The sequence below is a fragment of the Psittacula echo genome, assembly GCF_963264785.1.
Source record: "Psittacula echo genome assembly, chromosome: 2".
NCBI lineage: Eukaryota > Metazoa > Chordata > Aves > Psittaciformes > Psittacidae > Psittacula > Psittacula echo.
The window spans coordinates 61,482,213-61,507,620 of NC_137737.1; the positions used below are offsets into that span (position 1 = coordinate 61,482,213).

Here is a 25,408-nt window from a genome sequence, read left to right on the forward strand (position 1 = left end):
AGGGGAGCCACACATGGGGACTAGCACTGTTCTTTCCTCGCACAGTACTAAAACTTGTATGCTCTCTACCCTATAGCTCTTGGCGCTGCGTGAAGGCGCATCCTTCACTCCCGAATCGCGACGCAGGCTGCACTAGCAGCACGAACGCTGAGCCGTCTCATACATACACCATCTGGTACATTAGCAGGAAATAAGCTGTCAGACTGTTTGCGTGTTACATCTACAACCCATCCGACAGTTCACGTGAGAGAGAAGCATGGCAATTGAGCAACGAAAGGGATCCGCGTCTCTCTCCTAGCCCGTCTCTCACCCGCAGTCTCCAGAGGAGCAATTCCTCGGGTAACTGCAGCTTCCCCTCCTCCCCCGAGGCTACCAGAGGGCTAACTCCTCCCGCCTGATTAACCGCTATCCCCCGCTTCTCTCCAGCCCCGGGACCGGACCATAGCTTTAGCGGCCACTCGGCGGCCCTGGGCCCTGCTGTGCCTGATGGTGACCGCTGAGAGCAGCCGCAGAGCCTCAGCCACACGCGCGGGTACTCCCTCACCGCCCTAAAGCGCGGCCCGCCCCTGTTTCTAAGAGACGCTACAGCTTCTGCTATCAGCTACATCGCCCCCGGCTGCGTGCGCAGGGACAGCAGCTCCCGCCGCCCAAGTACCTCACTGGGCCGGCTGCGTTCCCGCCATCACCGGTCCTCACCAGCACCGCGACGAGGCGCCGACAGCCAACCGCCAATCACAACCCAGCCGCGCCCCGCCCCTCGGACGCGCCGGTTGCGCCCTCCAGCCGCCTGTTGTTGTTGGGGCTTTCCGCAGCTGCCGGGGGGCGGTGCCAGGGCCGGAGCGGAGCGGGCGAGAGAGGCCAATCAGGCGGCGCCGCCGCGGCAGTTAGTTTAGCGGTAGGAGCGAGCCGGGGAAGTGTAGGGGTAGCGTGAGCGTCTGTCTGCTTCTCTCTCGGGGGAGGAGGAGAGGGGCGGGGCCGCGATAGGCGGAATCCTGGCGCGCGGGTGCGCGCGCGCGCGCGCCCTGGCTCTACGGTTTCGGGACCGGACCATGGCGGTAGCGGCCACTCGGCGGCTCTGGGCCCTGCTGTGCCTGGTGGTGTCCGCGCCGCTCTTCCCAGGGGCGGCCGGTGAGTGCACGCGTGTCTGAGGGAAGGAAGGAAGGAAGGGGAAAGATGGGAGGGAGCGGTTGAGGTGGTGCTTGGGGCGGGCGGGGAGGGGAGGGAGAGAAGAGAGCGGTGAGGAGCTGCGGGTCCCCGTCGGTTCCTTTCAACAACATGGCGGAGGGGCCGGCTGGGGCGGAGTCGCCTTCTTCCCCCTACCCCTCCCACCATCCCGGTGTCCAAGCCCGGCGAAGCCCGGGGGGTGTTCGTCCCTTTGTTGGCCGAGTGCAGTGGTGGCTACGCGGGAGGGGCCGCGGCGCGGGGCAGGCGCGGTGCGCGGCTGGGTGAGGAGGGGCAGTGATGAGGGGCGAACGCGGTACTGTGCACACTTAACACTCGCCCCTCGCCGATGCCCGCGTTGCCGCCTCGGGTGGCTTGTCTGGGGTAACTTTCCCGCGCCTCTAGCCGCGTGAGCCCGTCGGCCCCTGGGGACTGTGGCCGGCTCCGGCTCTTCTTTTCACACGCGGGTTCGGGTGGCCGTGGCCCATGAAGGTAATTTGGTTATCGGTGGCGGAGCACCCTTCTCTCTCTCTCTCTCTCCGTCCTTATGGGCACATCAGCCCGCGAGAGCTACCTTTGCGCTTCACGGGATGCTCCAGTTTAGGCACCAGACTGCCGAAAAGTAGCCGTGCCTTGTGAGCTCCTGAGGAGCGCTTACAAACAGTGTCACGGGGGAGGAGAGACAAGCGGCGTCTGCTCGTGTAGATACGTGTTGAATGTGCCATGTAGTGAAGGTAAAAGACTCCCTTAACTCCCACGTCAGATGCTTTAGCTCCGTTACACGCCACATTGTGGTGTGCTGGTAGCGTCTGCTCTGAAAGCTAGTAGGTTGGAGATAGAGGTGATCTGTCAGTTACAGTCAAACAGCTAATGTGAATGCCATGCAGAAATGAAATCTTTGATGAACCTTGTACAGTAAACTGGTTTTGTTTCTCCAGCCTTCTGTACCTATATTTTCTTGTAAGAGAGAGATGCTGTTAGAGCTGTGCTGTTGCAGAGCTAATGCATGGAACAGGAGTTCTTAGCAGCATTCAGAAATACAAGAAATAGGTAGTTTTCCATTAAGAAAAACCAAACACAAACCGTTTTATTCTACAGTTAGCAGTTTGGGCCGTATGCCTCAATAAGCTATACGAATGTTATAGACGCTAAGCTAATTGATTTAGGTTTCAGTTTCATCTGTGGTGAGTTAGATGACCGTGATGACAGATACCAAAATCTGTGTTTTATAATTGGCCTGCTCCCTGAATTCCTCTGTAGATATATTGCATATTGCTTTGGGTTCTAAAGAGGAAGTGGAGAAGCACCATGGCTTTCTTCAGTTATAGCTTTAAGGTGTCCCTTCATCTGGATTTTTACCATGCTGTTCATAACTCAACCTAAGATGATACTTGCGCAGTAAAGAAAGTATTACTTAAAGAAGACAGAAGTTGCTATTCTAAAACGCTGTATTAATTGCCCATGTTCTTGTCAAAGGAGAGGGATAATCCTTGATGGGGAGACAGTGAATTAAGCTTAAGTTGACCGTGGTTCTTGTGTTCTTGAAAAGCTGCAACAGGCTTTAATAATTAAAAGCTTTCTTATGTAACATGTCCAGTTTAGACATTGAAGGAAATTTATCTTGATATGAGCTTTGAACTTTTCCCTCTTAATGCCTTGGATCAATCAAGTTTTTCCCTTAATATCAGTAATGAAATTAATGTCTAAAAGCTTTATGTGAAAACAAGGCAATAGACTTCCATATGAAAACATACAAGGATGGAACTGGTGGTGTGCTGCCTTTGTTTTGGTGGTGGTCGTTGTTGTTGGTTTGTGTGGGGGTTTTTTGTTAAGTTTTTTAAAGAGAGAGAAATCCTCCTTACACAAGAGAATATGGGGGATCCAGACTTCTTGATCCATAACTCACAGACCAGTCCTGGTACTGGTAAGGGATTAATTAGAACATTGTGGTCTGAGTTGACAAGGAACTGCAAGGTATGATTTGGCTACTGTTACTTAGTATTATCATGGGTTGACAGAAGTTAGGCATTTTCTGACTTCTGATACTGTTGTTCTGCAGTATACTAGTGAAATTGCGTTAATGAATTGCCTTGTGATATGATTTATATCACCATATGGAGATCAGGCCTGTAATGAGTCACAGCAGCTAGCTGAACAGTAGAACGCCCCTGATTTTAAAGACAGTCTAAAATTTAGCTTGCTTTATTTATTTATTTAGCTGTGTGAGCAGTAGATTTTGGTCTCCCCAAAGTTCTGGTGAGTCATCTCTTGGAAATTCTTGAATTCACACAATTGCTCCTAATCACATATGATGATGGAAATATGATTTGTATGCTGAAATGAATTTCAAAGTAAAAATGAAGATCTTTATTCTTTCTGCTTTCATAATGTTAGTAAAATTGTAATCTAGGCTTATAACTTTCTTTTTTCTAAAGCATATTCTTCTATGAAAGATGCCAGAAATAAATTTTTAATACATCTTGCTGCAGGAGGCATGAACATACCTGTGAGTAGGTCTATGGATGAGCTGCAAAAAAGAAAAAAAGGTAGTACAACTTGGCACCTGCACTATGGAGAAGATAATATTGCTTTTTTTTGAAGCTGGGATTTTTCACAAGGGTTTCCCATTACTTGCAATTTGAGAATATTGCCTTAATAAAGTAGTTTGTTTTCTTGAGTGCATCACTTTGTTTTCCATTGAAAACAGTAGGTTTTGGTAATTTTGCTTGACAAACATAGATGAAATGTCTGTTAAAGTAGTCCTGAGAACTTGACATCCAGTGCTCTTACTTTACCAAAGTTAACCTTACTTAGTGCCTTTGTGAGAAGAATTAGTCAGTGCAGCTCTCAAAATGTCATGGCTTAAAAAAATGTACGCATGTTCCAGAAATTGTAAGACCTAAGATGTCATTTTTATATCTTCAGCTAGAAGAGTTCAGACATGAGTCAGGTGTATTGTTTGAGGAAATTGTCTGAATAAGAGAATAGAAAGCTGACAGCACTGTTCTATATTATGCTTTTTTGCTTCTGGCAAATTTCATAGGAGAAGAAGGAAAACTACAAGTACAGCCCTTTTGCTTATCTGCCCAAAATCTAATACTGTCTCTTGCATATAATATGGCCTTGTCTCTTTATCCTTTGAAACTACATCTTGTGAAACTGAGAGTCCTGATGGTGGTCCTGGTGAAGTTCCACTTTCCAGTGAAACTTCTGTTTCCGAAATTGTATTTTCATGGAATCATAAAATGTTTTGGTTTGGAGGGGATGTTAAGGATCATTTAGATCCTCCTGTGGCATAGGGGTTGGAACACCTTCCACTAGACCAGGTTGCTCCAAGGCTTATCTAACCTGGCTTTGAACACACCCACAACTTCTCCAGGCAACCTGTGTTAGTGTCTCACCAACCTCACGGTAAAGAATTCCTTCCTTATATCTAATCTCTATCTACCTTCTTTCAGTTTGAACCCATTCTCTTTTGTCCTGTCACTACAGTCCCTGATGAAGAGTCCCTCTCTGGCATCTTCGTAGGCCGCCTTCTGTGAGGTGTCTATGCAGCCTTCTCTTCTCCGGACTGAGCAAGCTCCACTCAGCCTGTCTCCATAGGAGTGCTCCAGCCCTTGGAGCATCTTTGTGGCCTCCTCTGGACTCACTCCAACAAGTACACATCCTTCTCATGTTAGGAGCCCCAGAGCTGAACACAGGACTGCAGGTGGGATCTCACAAAAGCAGAGTAAAGGGAGAGAATCCCCTCCTCTGACCTGCTAGTGATGCAGGGCAGCCCACGATTGTTTTCCTGGCTCAAGCACACACTGCTGAGTTATGTCTTGCTTTTTATTGACCAACACCCACCAGTCCTTCTTCTCAGGGCTGTTCTCAATCCAGTTGCTGCCCAGCCTGTATTTGTGCCTGGGATTGTCTCAACTCAGGTGCAGAACCTTGCACTTGGCCTTGTGGAACTTCACATGATCCCACTTCTCCAGCCTGCCCAGGTTCTTCTGGATGGCATCCCTTCCCTCCAGTGTGTCAACCGCACTGCACAGCTTGAGCTTGGTTTCATCAGAAAATTTGCTGAGGGTGCTCAATCGTAGAATCATAGAATAGTTAGGTTTGGAAAGGACCTTACCATCATCTAGCTCCAACCTCTCTGCCATGGGCGGAGACATGCGGGGACACCACACAATAAACCATGTCACCCAAGACTCCCACTATCCATGTTGCTAACAAAAGTGGTTGAACTGTCCCTTTACTGACCCCTGAGGAATGTCACTGGTCTCCACTTGGACATGGAGCCATTGATCACAACTCTGAGCACAATTATCTGGACAGTTCCTTATCTGCTGATCCACCTGTCTGTCAGATCCATGCCTCTCCAGTTTAGAGGCAAGGATGTCACATGGTATAGTGTCAAAACTTTGCACAAGTCCAAGTAGATGATGTCAGTTGCGCTTCCCTCTACCAGTGCTGTAGTCCTATCACTGTAAGCCACAGTAAGGTTTTGTTTTGCCTTTAATGAAGCCATGTTGGCTTTCACTAGTCACCCCCTTATTGTTATGTGCCTTAGAATAGTTTCCAGGAGGATCTGCTCCGTGATCTTGCCTGGCGCTGAGGTGAGACTGACCGGCCTGTAGTTCCATCTGTCTTCCTTTATTCCTTTCTTAAAAATGGGGGTTGTATTTCCCCCTTTCCAGTCAGTGGGAACTTCACCAGTGTGCCATGATGATAGTGGCTTGGCAGCTTCATCCACCAGTTCCCTCAGGACCTGTGGATGCATCTCATCAGGTCCCACGGACTTGTGCACCTTCAGGTTCCTTAGATGGTCTCAAACCACTCTTCCTTCCAGGTCTTTACACCATGTCAGTCCACCAAGCAGATCCACCAAGAAGCCAGTCTACTCTCCTGAAGTCCAGGGTAGTGAGCTTGCTGTGCACCCATCTTGCCACTCTAAGGATCTCAAACTCTGCCAAACTCTACTCTGCATTTTGTGGTCACTGCAGCCAAGTCTGCCCTTGGACTTCACGATCCACACAGCGCCCCCCCCCCATTGGTAAGAACAAGGTCCAGCATAGCTCCTCTTATTGTCTTTTAGTCTCCTTTATTACTTGGCAAATGAATTTATCAATCCATTACAGGAACCTCCTGGGCTTATGCTGTGCTGTGTTACCCCTCTGACAGATACTGGGGTGGTTGAAGTCTCCCTCATGACAAGCAGAGCTTGTGAATATGGGCCTCATCCACTCAGTCTTCCTTGTTGGGTGACCTGTAGCAGACGCCCTCCACTGCGATGTTGCCTGCGCCTGCCCTCACTGTAATCCTGACCCATAAGCCCTCGGTCAGCTCCTCATCCATCGCCAGGCAGAGATCTATGCACTCCAGCTGGTCATTGACACCCTCTCCTCATCTCCCCAGCCTGTCTTCCCTGAAGAGCCTCTATCCTTGCTGATGTTGGGGGCCAGAGACTGTCTTTCAGTAAATAAATAAAAATATTAATAATTTTATTTGAGTAGCCTGGCGTAGTGAAAGGTGCCCCTGCCCACGGCAGGAGTTTGGAACTGAATGATCTTTTAAGGTCCCTTCCAACGCAAACCATTTTGTGATTCTGTGATATAAAATTGTTAATTGCTCTTAATGAAATTTGGTTTGAGATGCTTTGGTTTTTTCAGAGCACCTCACAAGTTTAACTGCTGTAACACCTTCTGTTAGCATCCTTTGACAGACAGTATTTCAACATATGATTTCCAACCAAAAATTCTTTGGCTGAAGGTGTTCTACACTAAACTGTCTGGTTGAAGTAATTTTGCAGGATGTTAGCAAATACTATAGTGATTCATAGGTTTTTATGTGATTCTAAAAATAAAGGTTTTGTGCTATTTTCCTACTTCAGAAAGACAACAGAGACAAAAAAGACTTGTTTCCATAGGTACCTGATCATACAGACTTCTGAAAGTGAAGTGGATAGCGTGTACTTAATTCTCTGTTCGTATTTTGTGTATAGCATTAATATTGGAGCTTCTGGGAACAAATTTTCTTCAAGCTGTGCACTTTGTGTCTAAATTATGTCACCAGCTTGCTTTACGCTCACTGTGGGCTTTCCAGTCTGCAACACCCATGAAAGAGAGACTTCTTGAAGGAAATACCAAACTGTCAAACTGAGAGTCTCAGCCTGAAAAATTACGCAAGTAATTGTGTTCAGCACTAGAGATGAATCATAGAATAGTTTGGGCTGGAAGGGATCTTAAAAGATCTAATTCCAGCCCCCTGCTATGGGCAGGGACACCTTCCACTAGGCCAGGTTGCTCCAAGGCCCATCCAGCCTGGCCTTGAACACTACCAGGGATGGGACAGTCACAGCTGGGCAATCTGTGCCAATGCCTCAGCAGCCTCACAGAGAAACTTCTTCTTAATATCTAATCTGTCAGTTTAAAGACATTACTCCTTGTCCTTTGCCTACATGCTCTTGTAAAAAGGCTCTCTCCAGCATACTAGAAGCTGCTCTAAGGTGTCTCTGAAGCCTTCTCTTCTCCAGGCTGAACAAACCCAGCTCTCAGCCTGTTAATAATCTTCTTACTAAATCAGATTGAGGTATGAGAAATATGCTGTTGATAACTTCTATGACATATATGTGTCATAATGCACACACATTCTTTTATAACTGTATTGTCTTACTGTTCACTGTTACAGTAAACAGTCACATAAAGCAGGAATGGTCATGTAGAATGGTCGTGGCGCAGTGAGGAAATGCAATGGAGAGGGCACTAAGTTATGGTGCTCCAAATCCTGTTCTTTCTGTTCTTGGCTTTGTCATTGGTTGTTTACATAACCTTCAGTGTATTCATTTAGTTGTCTGTACTTTTCATTTCCCAACCCTCATATTATTTGCAGACATGACCTTTCATTAGTTGGTATGGAGCTTCATGCTAGTGGTTTCATCCAAACACTGTTGTAATACTTAAAAAAAGAACAAACACAAAAGAACAAAAAAGTGCCATGGAAAACATGGGCTAAGGAGTGAAAACTTTTTTCCCCTCCTCTTTGGGTAAAGTAGCTTTGAAGGAGGTTTTTGTGGTTGTAGATTGGAAATGCATCCTACCTGAAAGATATTTGTGGCTCTGGAAGATGAGCTTACTTCAGAGTTGTCATTCTCTTATCACATGCTGCTATCAACCCATTTTAAGAATGTATGTATTCATTCAGATGAAGTTGGAGACCTGACTGGCTTCTCTCTGACTTATTTTTAATTGCTATAATGCTTTTCTGAGAAAAATACTGGGCTACTTGGAGACAATAAAAATTTACATCTCCAAGAGGACAATGGCATGGTATTTTTCTCTTTGAGATCAGTTACATGTGAAAACACTTCCTTATATAAATGAAGTGATTTAACTACAGTTGGTAATTGACATCTCATCCCATTGATGGTAAGTCTACAGTGTATTCACATAGTCATAGTCTGTTCTTTTACACATAGATAATGGGAGAGTGAGACATAGGCAAGGATATTGCAGTTCTGTTTTCTTCTGGAATGGATTGTTGCTGAAGATGCTGAGTTAGCTTTCCTGTTAGAAAAATACGGAAATTCAGTTACTTTCCACTTAAGTTGGAAGGCATGAAGAATTGTTAGTGGTGAGAGTAGGAAGGGGGCTGAAGAATTTTTAAATGTTGTTGATTTTTTTTTTTTTCTTTTTAAGAGTGTGCCCACTAGAGAGCAGCAAAAACCTGTATTCTTAGAAGCTTTGGTTATTCATCTGATTAGGCATTGTTTTCTCCTTTTAAGGCAGGGGAGAGTAGCTTCAGAAAGAAGTAAAGATATATTTGTGCTGAGGAAACTATTCAGTTGTGTGTGACGGTGTACTGTGTTTTGGCAGGAGATTAGAAGGTACTGACATCAAGGTGGAGCAGAAGTACAAATTGTATCAAATTGCATTCGTTGGGAATTCTGTAGCAAAAGAGAGGTGGGAACAAAATGAATGAGCAATCTAAGACACCAAATGCTTATTTAGTGATAGTGGTATCAGTGTGTCTCTACAACTTCACCAGATCAGGAAGATGAGTAAATGTAACAAGGTCAACCCAAACCTCAGTTTTCACTTCGTAGAATCATAGAATCGTGGAATAGTTAGGGTTGGAAAGGACCTTAAGATCATCTAGTTCCAATCCCCCTGCCATGGGCAGGGACACCTCACACTAAACCATGTCACCCAAGGCCTCATCGAACCTGGCCTTGAACACCGCCAAGGATGGAGCATTCACAACCTCCCTGGGCAACCCATTCCAGTGCCTCACCACTCTCTCAGTAAGGAATTTCTTCCTTATATCCAATCTAAACTTCCCCTGTTTAAGTTTGAACCTGTTACCCCTTGTCCTGTCACTACAGTCCCTCCTGAAGAGTCCATCTCTGGCATCCTTGTAGGCTCCCTTCAGATACTGAAAGGCTACTATGAGGTCTCTGTGCAGCCTTCTCTTCTCCAGGCTGAACAGCCCCAACTTTCTCAGCCTGTCTTCATACGGGAGGTGCTCCAGTCCCCTGATCATCCTCGTGGCCCTCCTCTGGACTTGTTCAAACAGTTTCATGTCCTTTTTATGTTGAGGACACCAGAACTGCACACAATACTCCAAGTGAGGTCTCACGATAGCAGAGTAGAGGGGCAGGATCACCTCCTTTGACCTGCTGGTCACGCTCCTTTTGATGCAGCCCAGGATACAGTTGGCTTTCTGGGCTGCGAGCGCACACTGAGGCCGGCTCATGTTCATTTTTTCATCGACCAACACCCCCAAGTTCTTCTCTGCAGGGCTGCTCTGAATCTCTTCTCTGCCCAACCTGTAGCTGTGCCTGGGATTGCTCCGACCCAGGTGTAGGACCTTGCACTTGGCATGGTTAAACTTCATCAGGTTGGCATCAGCCCACCTCACAAGCGTGTCGAGGTGCCTCTGAATGGCATCCCTTCCCTCCGGCGTATCAACCGAACCACACAGCTTGGTGTCATCGGCAAAGTTGCTGAGGGCAAGCTCAATCCCACTGTCCATGTCACCGACAAAGATGTTGAACAAGACCGGTCCCAACACCGATCCCTGAGGGACACCGCTCGTTACCGGTCTCCAGCTGGATATCGAGCCATTGACCACAATTCTTTGCGGGCAGCCATCCAGCCAGTTCCTTATCCACCAAGTGGTCCACCCATCAAATTGATGTCTCTCCAATTTAGAGACAAGGATGTCGTGTGGGACAGTGTCGAACGCTTTGCACGAGTCCAGGTAGATGACGTCAACTGCTCTGCCCCTGTCCATCAGTTTCGTAGCCCCATCATAGAAGGCCACCAAATTGGTCAGGCAGGATTTCCCCTTAGTGAAGCCATGCTGGCTGTCACCAACCACCTCCTTGTTTTTCATGTGCCTTAGCATGCCCTCCAGGAGAATCTGCTGTAAGAGTTTGCCAGGCACAGAGGTGAGACTGACTGGTCTGTAATTCCCCAGGTCATCCATTTTCCTCTTCTTGAAAATGGGGGTTATATTTCCCTTCTTCCAGTTGTTGGGAACTTCACCTGACTGCCATGATTTTTCAAATATGATGGCCAGTGGCTTAGCAACTTCATTCGCCAGCTCCTTCAAGTAACTTGTTCTCTGTACAGTGACCCTATGTAAATATATCTTACTGAATAATGTCTCTTACTGTAGGCATTCAGATGCATGTGCTGTTATGATGAGCCAAGAATATTATTTAAATAGGAAAAAAAAGTCATGGATGACGCTGTGAGATAAAGTCCTGCTTGTTAAGGAAGTTGAAAGAAATATCAACATGTGAATATTTTAGGAAACTTTAATGGGTTTAAAAATAAAGTGTAGATTACCAAAGGGGCACTAACAGGAAAATAACTGTTAAATGTTCTCATAGTTAAACTCTGAATAAGACGTGCCTTACTAGTCTGATGGGGGTGTGGGAAATTATATCTTCAAGAAGTGGTACTCTAAAGAAGCTTTACCTTCCCATGTGCCAGTTCTCATTTTATATATATTCTAATTATTTTTTCAGTAATCTTAATACTAAATGATTTTGCAATTCCATTTCTGCCCCCCTCCCCGCCTTTTCTTTTTTTTTCTGACTGGTCTGTGGGCTGATGAATCTCTCAGAAACATAGGTTTTCATTCTGTAGCATATAGTTTATGCTACAGCATAAAGCAGATACTTTACCATGTTTTTAACAGTAGAGGATGATTGGCAGTGATATATTTTGACTCAAGATCTTGGGGGGAAGGAGGTATTTTCAGAAAAAGGTGTACAACTTGGAATCAAGACTTTGAGATGGAATGTATATTTGAGATCAGATTGCCATTTATTTAAATCTGTGATATCCAGTGATTGAGAAGAGTGTAAAATCAGAGACAATTCTGGTGGCTTCCTTAAACTCTTGAATTTAAGTAAAGCACACAAATTTCAGGTTTTGGGGCATCTTTTGCTTTGCCACCAATTAATCCTCACACCATCGAGAGAGGCTTGTTTATGGCTCAGCACATTTTTGTGTTTTGGGTATGGATGTTTAAGATTGTAAATTTGTCTAAATTTCTGTATTTTAATCTTTCTGCATGCATGTACACAAGCTCTATGCAAACCTTTGCTCTCCACAGATGAACAAGTCAGTGTATTGATATTTTTATTGTTGCTACTGCACTGTTCACTGTCTGGCTTTGGTCCTGTAAATGCAGGAAGAAATATGGAGAAACAAAGCTGAAGTAGTAGTCTTCCATCTCCAACAACTTCTGCAATGTAAAGAATGTAACCTGATCATCTTAGGTGTGATTAGTCTGTCATTCCTGCTTCCCTACCCATGCCTCCTCCTTTCCTAGTGCAATTGATAGATTTAGTAAACCAGCAACTTGAGTAATGCGAAGCAATGTTTTCCTGTGGCTTCATAAATAACAAGTCTAAACTGTTTTCTGCTTGTGTGAAAGCATATGTTCTTTGGTCATTCAGGGTTTGGTTTTTTTAATGAGGATTAAGCCTTTATATAACCTTTCCTTGGTGCAAAGTTGAAGCCATCAAGTCATGTATAAAGTATTAATCTTAGGTAGCCAGCAGTATTCTGTTTGTCACGTACTGAAGCTATTCCCCTGGTGGTTGTGGAAAAAAAAAAAAAAAAAAAAGGGGCATTATTTGTATTCAGTATGAAAATAGCAAATTGGCATGTTATAGAGGATGTGGTGTTGTTAAAATGTCCAGAACTTTACTATGAGGATCTGTAATGGAACTTTTTTACCTGGAGGAACATCTAGGATTGCAGCCTTTCTCTGTTAATACATAATTGTATAAGGAGAGATTATGTCCAATTTAAATTTTACTTTAATCTGATCATCTCCTAATTTTGTTTTGGTTTTGTCCTGCCAAAAAGCCTTGTGTCGTTCTTCAATGTTGCGGTTCTGTGTTTACGCAACCAAAAAGATCATAGGCCTTATAGTGTTTTGGACTCTTTATTTCTTTAGTCCTTCAAGTTGTTTCTTAACTCAGAACATGTACCAATACTAACATTCATGTTTTTTCTCAACACAGCATTACGATGTTACTGCCATCTATGCACAAAAGACAACTTTACATGTGTGACAGATGGGCTGTGTTTTACCTCAGTAACACGAACTGCAGACAAAGTAATACACAATAGTATGTGTATAGCAGAGATTGATCTGATTCCCCGAGACAGGCCATTTGTTTGTGCCCACTCCTCCAGAGATGGAGTCTTTACTTTCCCTCATTGCTGTGACAGAGACTACTGCAATAAAATAGAACTTCCAATTCCAACACCAGGTAAGGAGTTTTAACATGTTTGGGGGTTTTATTATTTTTTAAATAGAAAATTCTGTAAGAGTAGAAGCTTCAGTTTTGAAGTTGGAGGTGAATTTGAAGGTCTAAAATACACCTTAGATTCTGCAAATAAAATTTAAAGATATTTGGAACAAGAAATTTAATCTTCTGGATAGGGTTGTTAGAGACAGTTTTGAAGACCTATATGCAAAGCAAATGAAAAGTGTGAGTAAGCACATAGTTGCTTTTGTGCCTTTGTAATACTTATTTTGATTCTTGAAAAAGTTACTGTGCAAAAGTTATAAACAATACATTGAAATAATTTGAAGATTACTGCAAAATACGATCAATTTAGTATCATAAACAGAAAGAAGTAGTTTTACTATTTTCTTTTGTTTTTACTGTCAGGCCCTACTCCAGGAAAACCAGCTTCTAATCTAGGACCCGTGGAACTGGCTGCTGTCATTGCTGGACCTGTGTGCTTTGTCTGCATTTCACTAATGTTGATTCTGTATCTTTGTCATAATCGTACTGTAATTCATCATCGTGTGCCAAGTGAAGAAGATCCCTCATTGGATCGTCCCTTTATATCGGAAGGAACTACTTTAAAGGATTTGATTTATGATATGACAACTTCAGGCTCTGGGTCAGGTAATGTCACACTTCTAGTAGTAATTATTCTGGTTTTAAGAAGCTTATAAGGCATCAATTTTTTTTGTATTGTCAAATCTACTTAAACTTACAATTAACTGGAGAAATTACTAGAAAAGCTACTTCCATGTGGATTCATTCAGTATCAGTGAAGATTCAAAATATGGAAATAAGTGAAATAAAAGATATGGAGTTGCTGCTAGTGTTTCTTATTCTGAGATTACAGTCTGATATGCAGAGACTTGTCAAACTATTGTAAATGTTTTCTCTGTTAGTAAGCTCAGTCATTCACCTTTTTGTTCTGCACAACATATATATATTACTGTCTTGTGTGGTTTTGAGATAATTTGGGAAGTTTTTATCTTTAACCTGAAAATTCATTTGTATCTGTAGCTATTGGTATATGAATAATATTCTGAATTCTAAGTATGAGTGAATATTTTAGCCAGTACTCTCCTTACTGAAGATATTTTTTTGGGGTTGCAAGTAGCAGTATCTATGTGTATAGAATGGATGGAGTATGCAGACCATGTCTGAAGAATTTCTGTCCCTTGATTTCATGAATTTTTTGTTCTAATTCTGACTTTTACATGTATTGCTCTGGAAGATGATGTAATAGTCTGTTCACTGCATATAGTCTTTGCTGTCATAATCTTGACATTGTTGCTTATAGAATTGTGGTGGTCTGTGTCACAGAAATATGTCTTAATAGGTGTTGATAGGGGATGATGTGTCAGATAACTAATTTTATAAATTATATAATTTCTGGTCCATGTTAAGGAGAGAGACATCAGACTGTGTACTGCAACCTCTTATTAACTTTCTACTATATAGAAAGATTAAATAATACTGAAAATTATTCCAACTACTTGCAAATGTATGTGCTGAATTATACCTGCCCTTTCAGCGTACTTTCTGCAAAGAAATATTGGTGTTTGATTCTCAATTGCTGAATTTTTTGATTTTCCAGAACTGAAAGTGTATTAGAAGGGGGGTGGTCAGTAGGTCGAGAGAGGTCCTCCTCCCCCTCTACTCTGCCTTGGTGAGGCCACATCTGGAATATTGTGTCCAGTTCTGGGACCCTCAGTTCAAGGACAGGGACCTGCTGGAGAGAGTCCAGCGCAGGGCAACTAAGATGATTAAGGGAGTGGAGCATCTCCCTTATGAGGAAAGGCTGAGGGAGCTGGGTCTCTATAGTTTGGAGAAGAGGAGACTGCGGGGTGACCTTATTAGTGTATATAAATATATAAAGGGGGAGTGTCACGAGGATGGAGCCAGGCTCTTCTCAGTGGCAAACAATGATAGGACAAGAGGTAATGGGTACAAACTGGAACACAAGAGGTTCCACTTAAACTTGAGAAGAATGTCTTCTCAGTGAGGGTGACAGAACACTGGAACAGGCTGCCCAGGGGGGTTGTGGAGTCTCCTTCTCTGGAGACATTCAAAACCCACCTGGACACATTCCTGTGTAACCTTATCTAGGTGTTCCTGCTCTTGTAGGGGGATTGGACTAGATGATCTTTTGAGGTCCCTTCCAATCTCTAACATACTGTGATACTGTGAAAAGATTTATATCAACAAAACCTAAGCATCTAGGTTGTGTTTCTTTCTCAAAGGCAGTAACTGGTAAAACTGTTCAGAGTCCATTGCTCTATCAAGTAAAATCAATGTAACTTGCTGAGCATATTTAGAATATAGTTTAAAAAAAGTGTAATTTTCAGTCATATCTTCATTGAAGAAGGTTAGGTTGCACTGAGCGTGTAGGGGGTTGTTTCAATTGAGAAAGTGTCCAAATAAGATTTGATAGTGATAGGGGTAGGTTGCTCTCTGGTTAGAACTGGAGCTTTAGTAGTTTCTGTTTATTTTAAATTTCTCATTTAGTTGTAACTGATCAAATAATGAAAGTGATTATAGATTAAATGAAATAGATGTTCCAATATATTGGGCTAGAACTTGATAAATGCAAATGCTGGACGTACTCCTCCAGTTATGTCCTTTCTAGGAGGGGTGTACAGAATTAAGAGACTTGGAGAATATGAAGGAGTTAGAGATTTACATTTCTTGGAATGCAAGAATTTATGATATAAAGTTGTTACATTATTAGGAACATAAAACTCTTTACTTAATATCTGCAGGTACAGACTTTTCATAAAGAAAGCTGAAAAGAAATTTAATGGAGAGAGGGGAACTCAAACAAACAAACAAAACAGCAGGTGTATGTTGTTTTAAAGTACTGTCTGGTTGATAGTTCCCTTTTAACTTCTCAGATAATCACAGCACTTCTGCCACTTTCTACATCACTGCTTTCCCACACTTCTTTATATCAGAAGTCAGGCCTATGATAATGTTAATTCAGACTTAGTTGTCAATTGGTCTTTCTGCTTGTTATCAGGAATATTCCTTCCTTTTCCTCTGGCCTTCCTCTCTGTAGTGTTTCTGAGCCTCTCTTCGTGTTTGAAGACTCTGGAAGTACTCCTTAAAAATACGCTCTTGAAAACTGGGGAATCCCAGTTAGAAGAAACTTAGGATTCTTCCTCCAGAGCAAATGGTTAGAAACTACTGACTCTTCCCTTGCCTATTTGTGAATTACATTTTAAGTAAAAGCAGCATGCTGGGAAATTACTTTGTTTTCAGAGCTTCAAGACACTCAGGCTGGTCTAGACTCCCAGAGCACTTTACCTGCTGCAGTATTTGAGCACTGGCTAATGATGGCTGCATCAGAGGAAGAAAACTGACAAATATGGTTGAATTTTACTTACCCCTAAGGAAAGCTCTTCACAAATTTGTTTTTATGCTTGAAAGATAAAGTTGTGTTCCCTGTAAAACAAGACTGGATGTTTCCTTAGAAGTGATCTCTTAAGTTAAGCTGCAATGAGTTCCATGTTGTTCATCTGTTTGTAAGACAAGTATTAGCTTTATTTAGCAATCTGTACTTCCCTTTTATTATCCTAGAATGGTTTGGGTTGGAAGGGACCTTAAAGATGATCTAGTTTCAACCCGCTGCCAGAGGCAGGGACACCTTCCACTAGACCAGGTTGCTCAAAGCCCCATCCAGCCTGGCCTTCAACACTGCCAGGGATGGGGCAACCACAACTTCTGTGGGCAACCTGTGCCAGTGCTTCACCACCCTCACACTAGAGAATTCCTTGCTTATATCTAATTTCTGTCTACCCTCTTTCAGCTTGAACCCATTACCCCTCGTTCTATCACTACAGCCCCTGATAAGGAGTCCCTCTCTGGCATCCTTGTAGGCTCCCTTCAGATACTGGAAGGCTGCTATGAGGTCCTCATGCAGCCTTCTCCGAGTTGAACAAGCCCAGCTCCCTCAGCCTCTCTCTAGGAGAGGTGCTCCAGCCCTTGGAGCATCTTTGTGGCCTCCTCTGGACTCACTCAAACAGGTCTATGTCCTTCTCATGTTGGGTGCCGTGGAATTATGGAGTTGCTTCAAGTACTTATCTTCTGTACTGTTGGCAGCATATGTGTTTGCAATGACTTGCATCACCTTGTTGCAAAATCAGTCAATCAGTGACTATCTAAATTCCAAGTGCCCTAGCACTTGGACTGATAATGTTCTTGTGTTCTGAAAAATGCCTGCAGCAGTTGGATCTCATTGAGAAGACTGTACATTTATGGAATAAACTGGGGGGGGGGGGACGGGGACGGGACATGATCACTGAAGGGAGAAAATTCAGAGCTGCTAGTTATCATAGTGCTTAACCCTGTCAAACTTAACTGTGTGAAAGGGATGCTGCTAGGCGAGAGGTTGCAAGAAACATAATGGAAGTGTACAGAACAGACAAAATAATCCAGACCTAAGAGGCACAGCTAAGGAAGTGTTTAGGCTAGTGACCTAAAGTAGGTGTTCTACTTTAAAATTCATGCTGAGGGACTGGAAGAGATTGAAGTCAAACAAAAAGGATTCTACCAGTTTTGGTTTATGGTATTGTCTGAAGAGAAGCACATAAAATAGAACTGAACAAAACTCTAAAAATGACGTTCCTACTCAAAAGGGAAGTAGGATTCATTTTTCTGCAATGATGAATAGTAAGCTGTTGTTATTCAGTCTTGACTTACGTTGGTATAGCCTTGTTGTTTCATGACGATCAAGACCTGAAAGAGCTAGAGGCTTGATGAAAGGAATTGATGAAACACCAGAAATACATTCTTCTGCTGAACCTGCAGCTTTTAAGAGAAGGATTTCAAAGTCTTTTGGAGCTGAGAACAATTTTCAGATCATGCTGCAAATCTCTTTAAGTATCAACTACATACTATATAGATAGATTGGGATGCTCAGCTGTTACTTTCCAACTTACAAATGACAAAGTAACTTAGTTGCATGGAAATAGGAAGCATTGCCTAAAATGGGGCACAGGACACACATACGCATGACTTCAAGCATGAACCTAAAAAGTATTCAGAAATCCAAAGGGTCACAAAAATCAATGTGAAGTTGAGTCACTTGAAGTGAATGTAAAACTCCTTAAGAAAAACTTAACCTGTGGTTCATTGAAGCTTGAAGGGAAAGGGCTGGGGGTTTTTGTTACTCTTCAAAGGAAGTCTTCTGTGCTGAGACTTATGAGCAAGAGCAAAGCTCTAGCAGCTGCTTTTGTTGGCTACCTTTAGTGCTTTAGAACATAATTCCTGAATTACCCAAATCAGGCACGCACTTCTTATGCATTGGACAGTCAGTGGTCCAAACTTATCAGAATACAGTTAAGATATGAAAAGGAAGAATTCTGTTAAACTGTCAGAAGGCTTGATTGAGAGTACTTTGTTATGATGTATGAAGATGATGATGAAGGCTTCAGGGATAAATTGGGTGACTATGGCTGAAGAAAAGGTGCTAAATGTTCTGAGCTGCTGTTGAATTTAACAGGGTTTTGACTAGCAAACTGACCGTCATCTTCATGCACAGTTAAAAGAAGCTGTACTTCAAGAGCTTGAAGTGCAGTTGTGCCCAATGTGTATGTCAAAGGGTGGTGGTGTAGTTATTGCCAGTTAGCTACTTTCCAGGCAGTCTGGTTTACAGTAAAGCAGTTGCTCAAGTTCCTGGTGATACAGGGCTGTGTTTCCTCTATAGCAAAATGAAGAGACTGCTCAGTTGCAACGAAGTCTGTAAGGAATTCTTATGGACGTAACATAAATATGGATTACAATCTTACAATTTTGTTCAGCAGCAGTAGTAGGAGAAAGCACAATTGAAAAAAAGAGAGGTGAATTGAATCTTTTAAATACTGCAAAAATAACTAGGAGCACAGTGGGTAGATCAGTTAGCAGGGACTTTATTGTACTGTGACATGTTAATGTGATGTTTGGGCACTTGTAATGTGAAGTTGAAGTGCTTCATGACTGGAAGGTTTAGAGCTTAGTATCTGTTTAGAGGTTCACTGATATCGTTGGACATCTTTTTTAAACAAGAAGGGATGTCTGTAAATGGCACAACAACTTAAAAGAAATACATCTGAAACTCAAAGTGTACAGTTTACTGAAACAGCTGTAGGAACATCTTGCCCATTTCACATATAGGAAATTGGCTTGGTTTTACCATTTGCCAGTGGAATTTGCAGTAGCACGTAAGTACTAAGGAGAAAGCTTTCTCTGGCCAACAATGTCAAATTATACATTTTTAGGGTTTGGTTTGGTCCTGTGGTTTTTCTAGTTTGGCCTTGTCTGCATTTCAAGAGTCTGTCCATAAGGAATGCAAGTTAGACTTCACAGATGAGCCTTTACAGTTTGGGCACACGGCACGGTGAACCTGAGGCCAGCTATTACAGCAAAAATTTTAACTTTCTAAGTAGGAATTATCACAGCACCTGACAATAATTAATCACTGACACGGTGTCCATGTTTTCCCCTTTTTTCACATAGTTATGTTGTCAGCACAGATCATGCATAAAATTCCTGTAGGTCTGTAAGTCTTGAAGAACTCCTCTGTACACTGCAGTGTTTTAGTTTGCACTCCTCAGACTGAGACACAAGCATGGCAATGCTGCTGACCAGATCAGATGTCCTTTCAGTGCTGTTATTAGCAAAGAATGACCAGAGGTGGACTCAAAGTAGTTATTTGAGCTATTAGTTGGTATTTATTTTCTATAGCATATACAGATGTTCTTCTATCAGCTATTGTAACAGTGATTATGGAGTAATAGATTACTTTGTAAAGTGTTTTATTTAAGTGAAATAATCCTATACCAAAAGAGCTTATTGTGAGCAGATAACCTGGCTGCATTCATCCTGCAGCTTAGTATCACCACAGATTCCTGTGATAAGCCTTTCCAACAGGAAAGGTTTAAAATAAACCATGGTTGAGGGATGCCAGTGCTTCTTGTTTCTTATATAAACTTACTGAAGCGTGGGATGAGGTGCTGTGAATTGGAAGCATGTAGATGTTCCAAAGCTATAAAACCTTCATGAATGTAAGTATTTCTCTCAAGTATAATTATAGTGAGGTGCACAAGAATGGCCTGTGAAATGGGAAGCTTGTGTTACAAGAATGTTTTCCTATTTTACACTGGCTTGAGAGTGCTGACAGGCTGCTGGTGTACTTGGGCATGAGTGTAAACTTTTGACAGTATTGCTGATAAGCATGGTTTAATTTTAACTTAGAAGTGCTCTTGAACCGCAAGTTACGGGCAGATCCAATCACCCTCCTGCCCTACCCCTCCCCCCCCCCAATTAAAAAAAACAAACCTCTAAACCTCAATCCTGATCCCAATTGCTTCATGGTTTGAATTAAACTGTCAAAATTCTGAACTGAAAGGAAGTTTGTATCTTCTTCTGTAGAGGCAGTTTGTCATATAACATCTTGTTTTGCTGGCCTTTAAGGTTGAAGGCAGCATCATACTAGTTAGCAGTTCACAAGAAGCTCTTAAAATCTTGAGAGTTTATGTACCTTTTAAGAGAAATATCTTATGGCATATGGATCTTACATTTAGTACTTACCATAAGTGTTTATTTTGTTAGAATGCTGTTTAATGTTAAGTCTTCTTTTTAGGTTTACCTTTACTTGTGCAAAGAACAATTGCAAGAACTATAGTCCTTCAAGAAAGCATTGGTAAGGGTCGCTTTGGAGAAGTCTGGCGAGGGAAGTGGAGAGGAGAAGAAGTTGCTGTGAAGATCTTCTCTTCAAGAGAGGAACGCTCATGGTTTCGCGAAGCAGAAATCTATCAAACAGTTATGCTAAGGCATGAAAACATTCTTGGATTTATAGCTGCAGACAACAAAGGTTAGTGATACTATAAATTCATTTTGCGGATTGTGTATTCAGAATAGATGGTAAATGGGGCAGAAAATAAAGTTGTGAGGATCCAATTAAGAGTAGCAAAAAAAACCCAACTTTTACTAGAGCATTTTGGGTTTTGAAAGGCTTTTCATAGCCTTTATGAAGGAAAAAAGTACTTTTTCCTTTTTCTGGAAAATGCTTTGTTTAATTTTTTTTTTAACTGCATATTTAATGAGCTTTGATTTCCACAAGCAAGTTGAACTACTGGCTAAGTTTGGTACCAAAAATGAAATGCCTTGTCCTGTCAGCCCACACATCTGTTGAATACATGTACCTGTACTTCCCTTATAGCCTAGTAAGATAGATTTGTGGGACCAAAAGAGGTGATGTCTGATCCTGTTGTCCTAATAAAAAATAGAAGTTAGAGAATTCGTTTTAAGGCTGAGATGTGAGAAGTTATTAATTAAGAACTCCGGCTAGAAAAGAATTTGGAAAAGGGGAATTATTGGTTTGTTCCTAGTATGAAAAATCATACCTGTTTCCTGAAGCTCTCCTTATAAGCCTTTAAGTATCATAGAATCATAGAATATTTAGGGTTGGAAAGGACCTTAAGGTCATCTAGTTTCAACCCCACTAAGAGGAAGTTTTCCTGCTGTCCAGTTTAAGACACAAGAATTTGTCAAAACCAACAGAAGATTTGAATTTCTTACATTAAGAGGAGCTAAAATGTTATACTGTTTCATTCAGTTATTTTAATCTGAAATTACGTTTCACCATAAATGACTTTTGACTTCTTTTGCAAAGAAAGCACTGACAGAAAATTCTGTCATACTAGGGGGAAGTCAAGAATCCACAGACACCTTTGGCTTCTAAAACGGCTCTCAATTTTGTGGGAAATTCCTAAATAGTTAGCGTAGTTGAAATACACACATAAACAGAGTTCTTTTTAATTATCAGTAGATTAATTTCAAGTTTCTACATCTCTATAGATCTCTAGAATTGGAACAGAACCCAAGAGGTTGTGTGTAACACTTCCCTTCTCCAGGAAAGGGCTAACTCCTACCAAATCTCCAACAGCTTGCAGATCTGTAGCATACCAGGCAATGTTTTACTGTAATTTATTATGCTTACCATTAGAAACTAACTTACTTTCATGCCTAAAGTTGGATTTGATATTTTTAGCACCTGTGAGAGCTTGAATTTGTTTTGATGGACCTAATGGAGTATCTTCAGCCTGGGTTTAAAATTAATAGATCAGTTGCATTAAAGACATAAATGGAAATCCACCTCTGCAGAAGCCTTAGGTACTATGTCTCACTGAAAAGCCTAAAGGATATATTGCAATACCTTAGCTATAACTTTTAACAAAATCTCTCTGTGGTTAGTCATACCAGTCTCCCATTTTGCCCCAAACCCATAGATAGCCTTCTATGAGGAAGTAACTAGGTGGATGGATGATGGTACTGCGTTAGATGTGGTTTTTCTTGATTTCAGTAAGGCATTTGATACTGTCTCCCATAGCATCCTCATAGGTAAGCTAAGGAAGTGTGGGCTTGATGATCAGGTAGTGAGGCGGATCAAGAACTGGTTGAAAGGAAGAAGGGAGAGAGTTGTGGTCAATGGGGTAGAATCTAGCTGGAGGTCTGTGACTAGTGGAGTCCCTCAGGGGTCGGTGCTGGGACCAGTGCTGTTTAATATTTTCATCAACGACCTGGATGAGGGAACTGAATGTACCCTTAGCAAGTTCGCTGATGACACTAAACTGGGAGGAGTGGCTGACACACCAGAAGGCTGTGTTGCCATTCAGCAAGACCCGGACAGGCTGGAGAGTTGGGCGGGGAGAAACTTGATGAAATTCAACAAGGGCAAGTGTAGAGTCTTGCATCTGGGGAGGAACAACCCCATGTACCAGTACAGGTTGGGGGTTGACCTGCTGGAAAGTAGTGAAGGGGAAAGGAACCTGGGGGTCCTGATGGATAGGAGGATGACCATGAGCCAGCAATGTGCCCTTGTGGCCAAGAAGGCCAATGACATCCTAGGGTGCATTAGAAAGGGTGTGGCTAGTAGGTCAAGAGAGGTTCTCCTCCCCCTCTACTCTGCCTTGGTGAGGCCACATCTGGAATATTGTGTCCAGTTCTGGGCCCTTCAGTTCAAGAAGGACAGGGAATTGCTTGAAAGAGTCCAGCACAGAGCCACAAAGATGATTAAGGGAGTGGAACATCTCCCTTATGAGGAGAGGCTGAGGGAGCTGGGTCTCTTTAGCTTGGAGAAGAGGAGACTGAGGGGTGACCTCATCAATGTTTACAAATATGTAAAGGGTGAGTGTCAGGATGATGGAGCTAGGTTTTTCTCAGTGATGTCCAGTGATAGGACAAGAGGTAATGGGTGTAAACTGGAGCATAAGAGGTTCCATGTGAACATCAGGAAAAACGTCTTTACTGTGAGAGTGACAGAGCACTGGAACAGGTTGCCCAGGGGGGTTGTGGAGTCTCCTACGTTGGAGATATTCAAGGCCCAGCTGGACAAGTTCCTGTGTGATGTACTCTAGGTTACCCTGCTCTTGTAGGGGGATTGGACTAGATGATATTTTGAGGTCCCTTCCAACCCTCGGGATTCTGTGATAGTTTGTCCAAAAAATATACTTGACTACTGTGCAGAAGAGTTATGAGGAAGATTTCCTGAATAAGTAGGTTCCTAAAATAATTTCCTGAGTGCTGGTGCAGGTTTCAGATGCAATAGGAAGAAATTCCATTTGACTTGGTCATCTTTAGGTTCCTTGTAATATAATATAATTTGATATAACATTGTTCCTTGATTCTATCGTTGATATGCTGTACACACAAAGAAAAAATCCTTAGTTGATAGGTCATGCCATTATTTGAGGCTTTAGGGGTTATGGGCAAGACTCCTGTTTTCTTGAGAATTAATTGGTAATTGAAAAATGAGTAAAGACATGTTTTGAAAATGCTGCTATTCTTGGCTGTATTTTCTAACAGTATTGCTCTCTGAACAGATGTGGAAAGCTGGACTGTTATTTTTAACCCACTAATGCAGAATTCTGAGTATAACCACCTGCATTCTCTCAGCGAGGAAAGACGTACACACCATTCTCTCTCTAGGTTAAGCTTTTGGAAGTCCTGAATATTGAAGTTAATACTTCAGCTCTTGTTAGAATACTTTGGGCCATCTGTATCCCGTTAACTTGGAGAACATAATGGAGAGGGACCATTATGGAAGTAGTTCTTCCAGTTTATCAGGTGTGCACTGTCATGGTACTCTGAAAGGAGCAAGTGTATCACAATGTGTCTTTAGAGACCAGTGGCTTAAAAAACACCTACTTTCTTCCACCGTAGATGCTGGTGCTAACTCATAAATGCTTATTAGGTGGCAGGGGCAAGATGAAGTATTAGTTCACAGAAATAATAGCTTTGACGGATTTGCATCCATTTCATAGAATCATAGAATAGTTGGGGTTGGGAAGGACCTTAAGATCATCAAGTTCCAATCCCCCTTGCCATGGGCAGGGACACCTCACACTAAACCATGTCACCCAAGGCTTTGTCCAACTTGGCCTTGAACACTGCCAGGGATGGAGCATTCACAACCTCCCTGGGCAACCCATTCCAGTGCCTCACCACCCTCTCAGTAAAGAATTTCTTCCTTATATCCAATCTAAACTTCCCCTGTTTAAGTTTGAACCCGTTACCCCTTGTCCTGTCACTACAGTCCCTCCTGAAGAGTCCATCTCCAGCATCCTTGTAGGCTCCCTTCAGATACTGAAAGGCTGCTATGAGGTCTCTGTGCAGCCTTCTCTTCTCTAGGCTCAACAACCCCAACTTTCTCAGCCTGTCTTCATACGGGAGGTGCTCCAGTCCCCTGATCATCTTCATGGCCCTCCTCTGGACTTGTTCAAACAGTTTCATGTCCTTTTTCTGTTGAGGACACCAGAACTGTACACAGTACTCGAAGTGGGGTCTCACGAGAGCAGAGTAGAGGGGCAGGATCACTTTCTTCAACCTACTGGTCGCTCTTCTTTTGATGCTCTTTCTGATTTCTCCGTAAGGTGTACTGTTGAATGCATTCAGGAGTTACTACAGCCTAGCTGAAATGCACAAAGTCATGAGAGTAAGAATCTCACTGTGTGTCTGAGACCTTGCAAAGTTAACTACAGAGATGGAGTAGTAAAACAGTTACCTGTGCAATCACAACTCAGTGCTTGCTGAAGGTTTTAGATACATGTAGGATTCTCAGGAGCAGGTTCTCATGTATCCATCATGAATGCTGAGGACTCTTGCCTCCTGGCGTGTAGCTTGTGATGTAAGTGTGGACCAGTGTTAACGCTGCAGATCTTTCCACCAGCAAAGGCATTAATTAGGTCTCTCCTCTTCACGCAACTGCATATTTTTCACAGCTGCTGGGGGACATCTGGCTGGCCACTGTAGTTGTAAAATTGTGGGGGTGCCTTCAAGTAGAAAGATGCATGTATAAGATTAGAAAGTGTTTACAAGTGCAGGTAGATTAGCTAAGTCAGTGGTGTTCAGCTCAGATGGTGGAGTCAAAGCTTGTGACTGAACTGCTGTCTTGACTCC

General features: G+C 42.7%; 1 protein-coding gene across 2 annotated transcripts in view; it reads left to right on the forward strand.

Moving 5' to 3' along the window:
* The first annotated feature begins 1,047 nt into the window (after positions 1 to 1,047).
* Positions 1,048 to 25,408, forward strand: part of TGFBR1 (transforming growth factor beta receptor 1) — a 40,941-nt gene continuing 16,580 nt past the window's right edge. For both annotated transcript variants that reach the window (XM_080611046.1, XM_080611047.1), the window contains exons 1-4: positions 1,048 to 1,128; positions 12,698 to 12,949; positions 13,355 to 13,597; positions 20,592 to 20,822. In XM_080611046.1, coding sequence (XP_080467172.1) covers positions 1,050 to 1,128; positions 12,698 to 12,949; positions 13,355 to 13,597; positions 20,592 to 20,822 — 805 coding nt within the window. In that variant the 5' untranslated portion in view covers positions 1,048 to 1,049. The remainder of the gene's footprint in view (positions 1,129 to 12,697; positions 12,950 to 13,354; positions 13,598 to 20,591; positions 20,823 to 25,408) is intronic.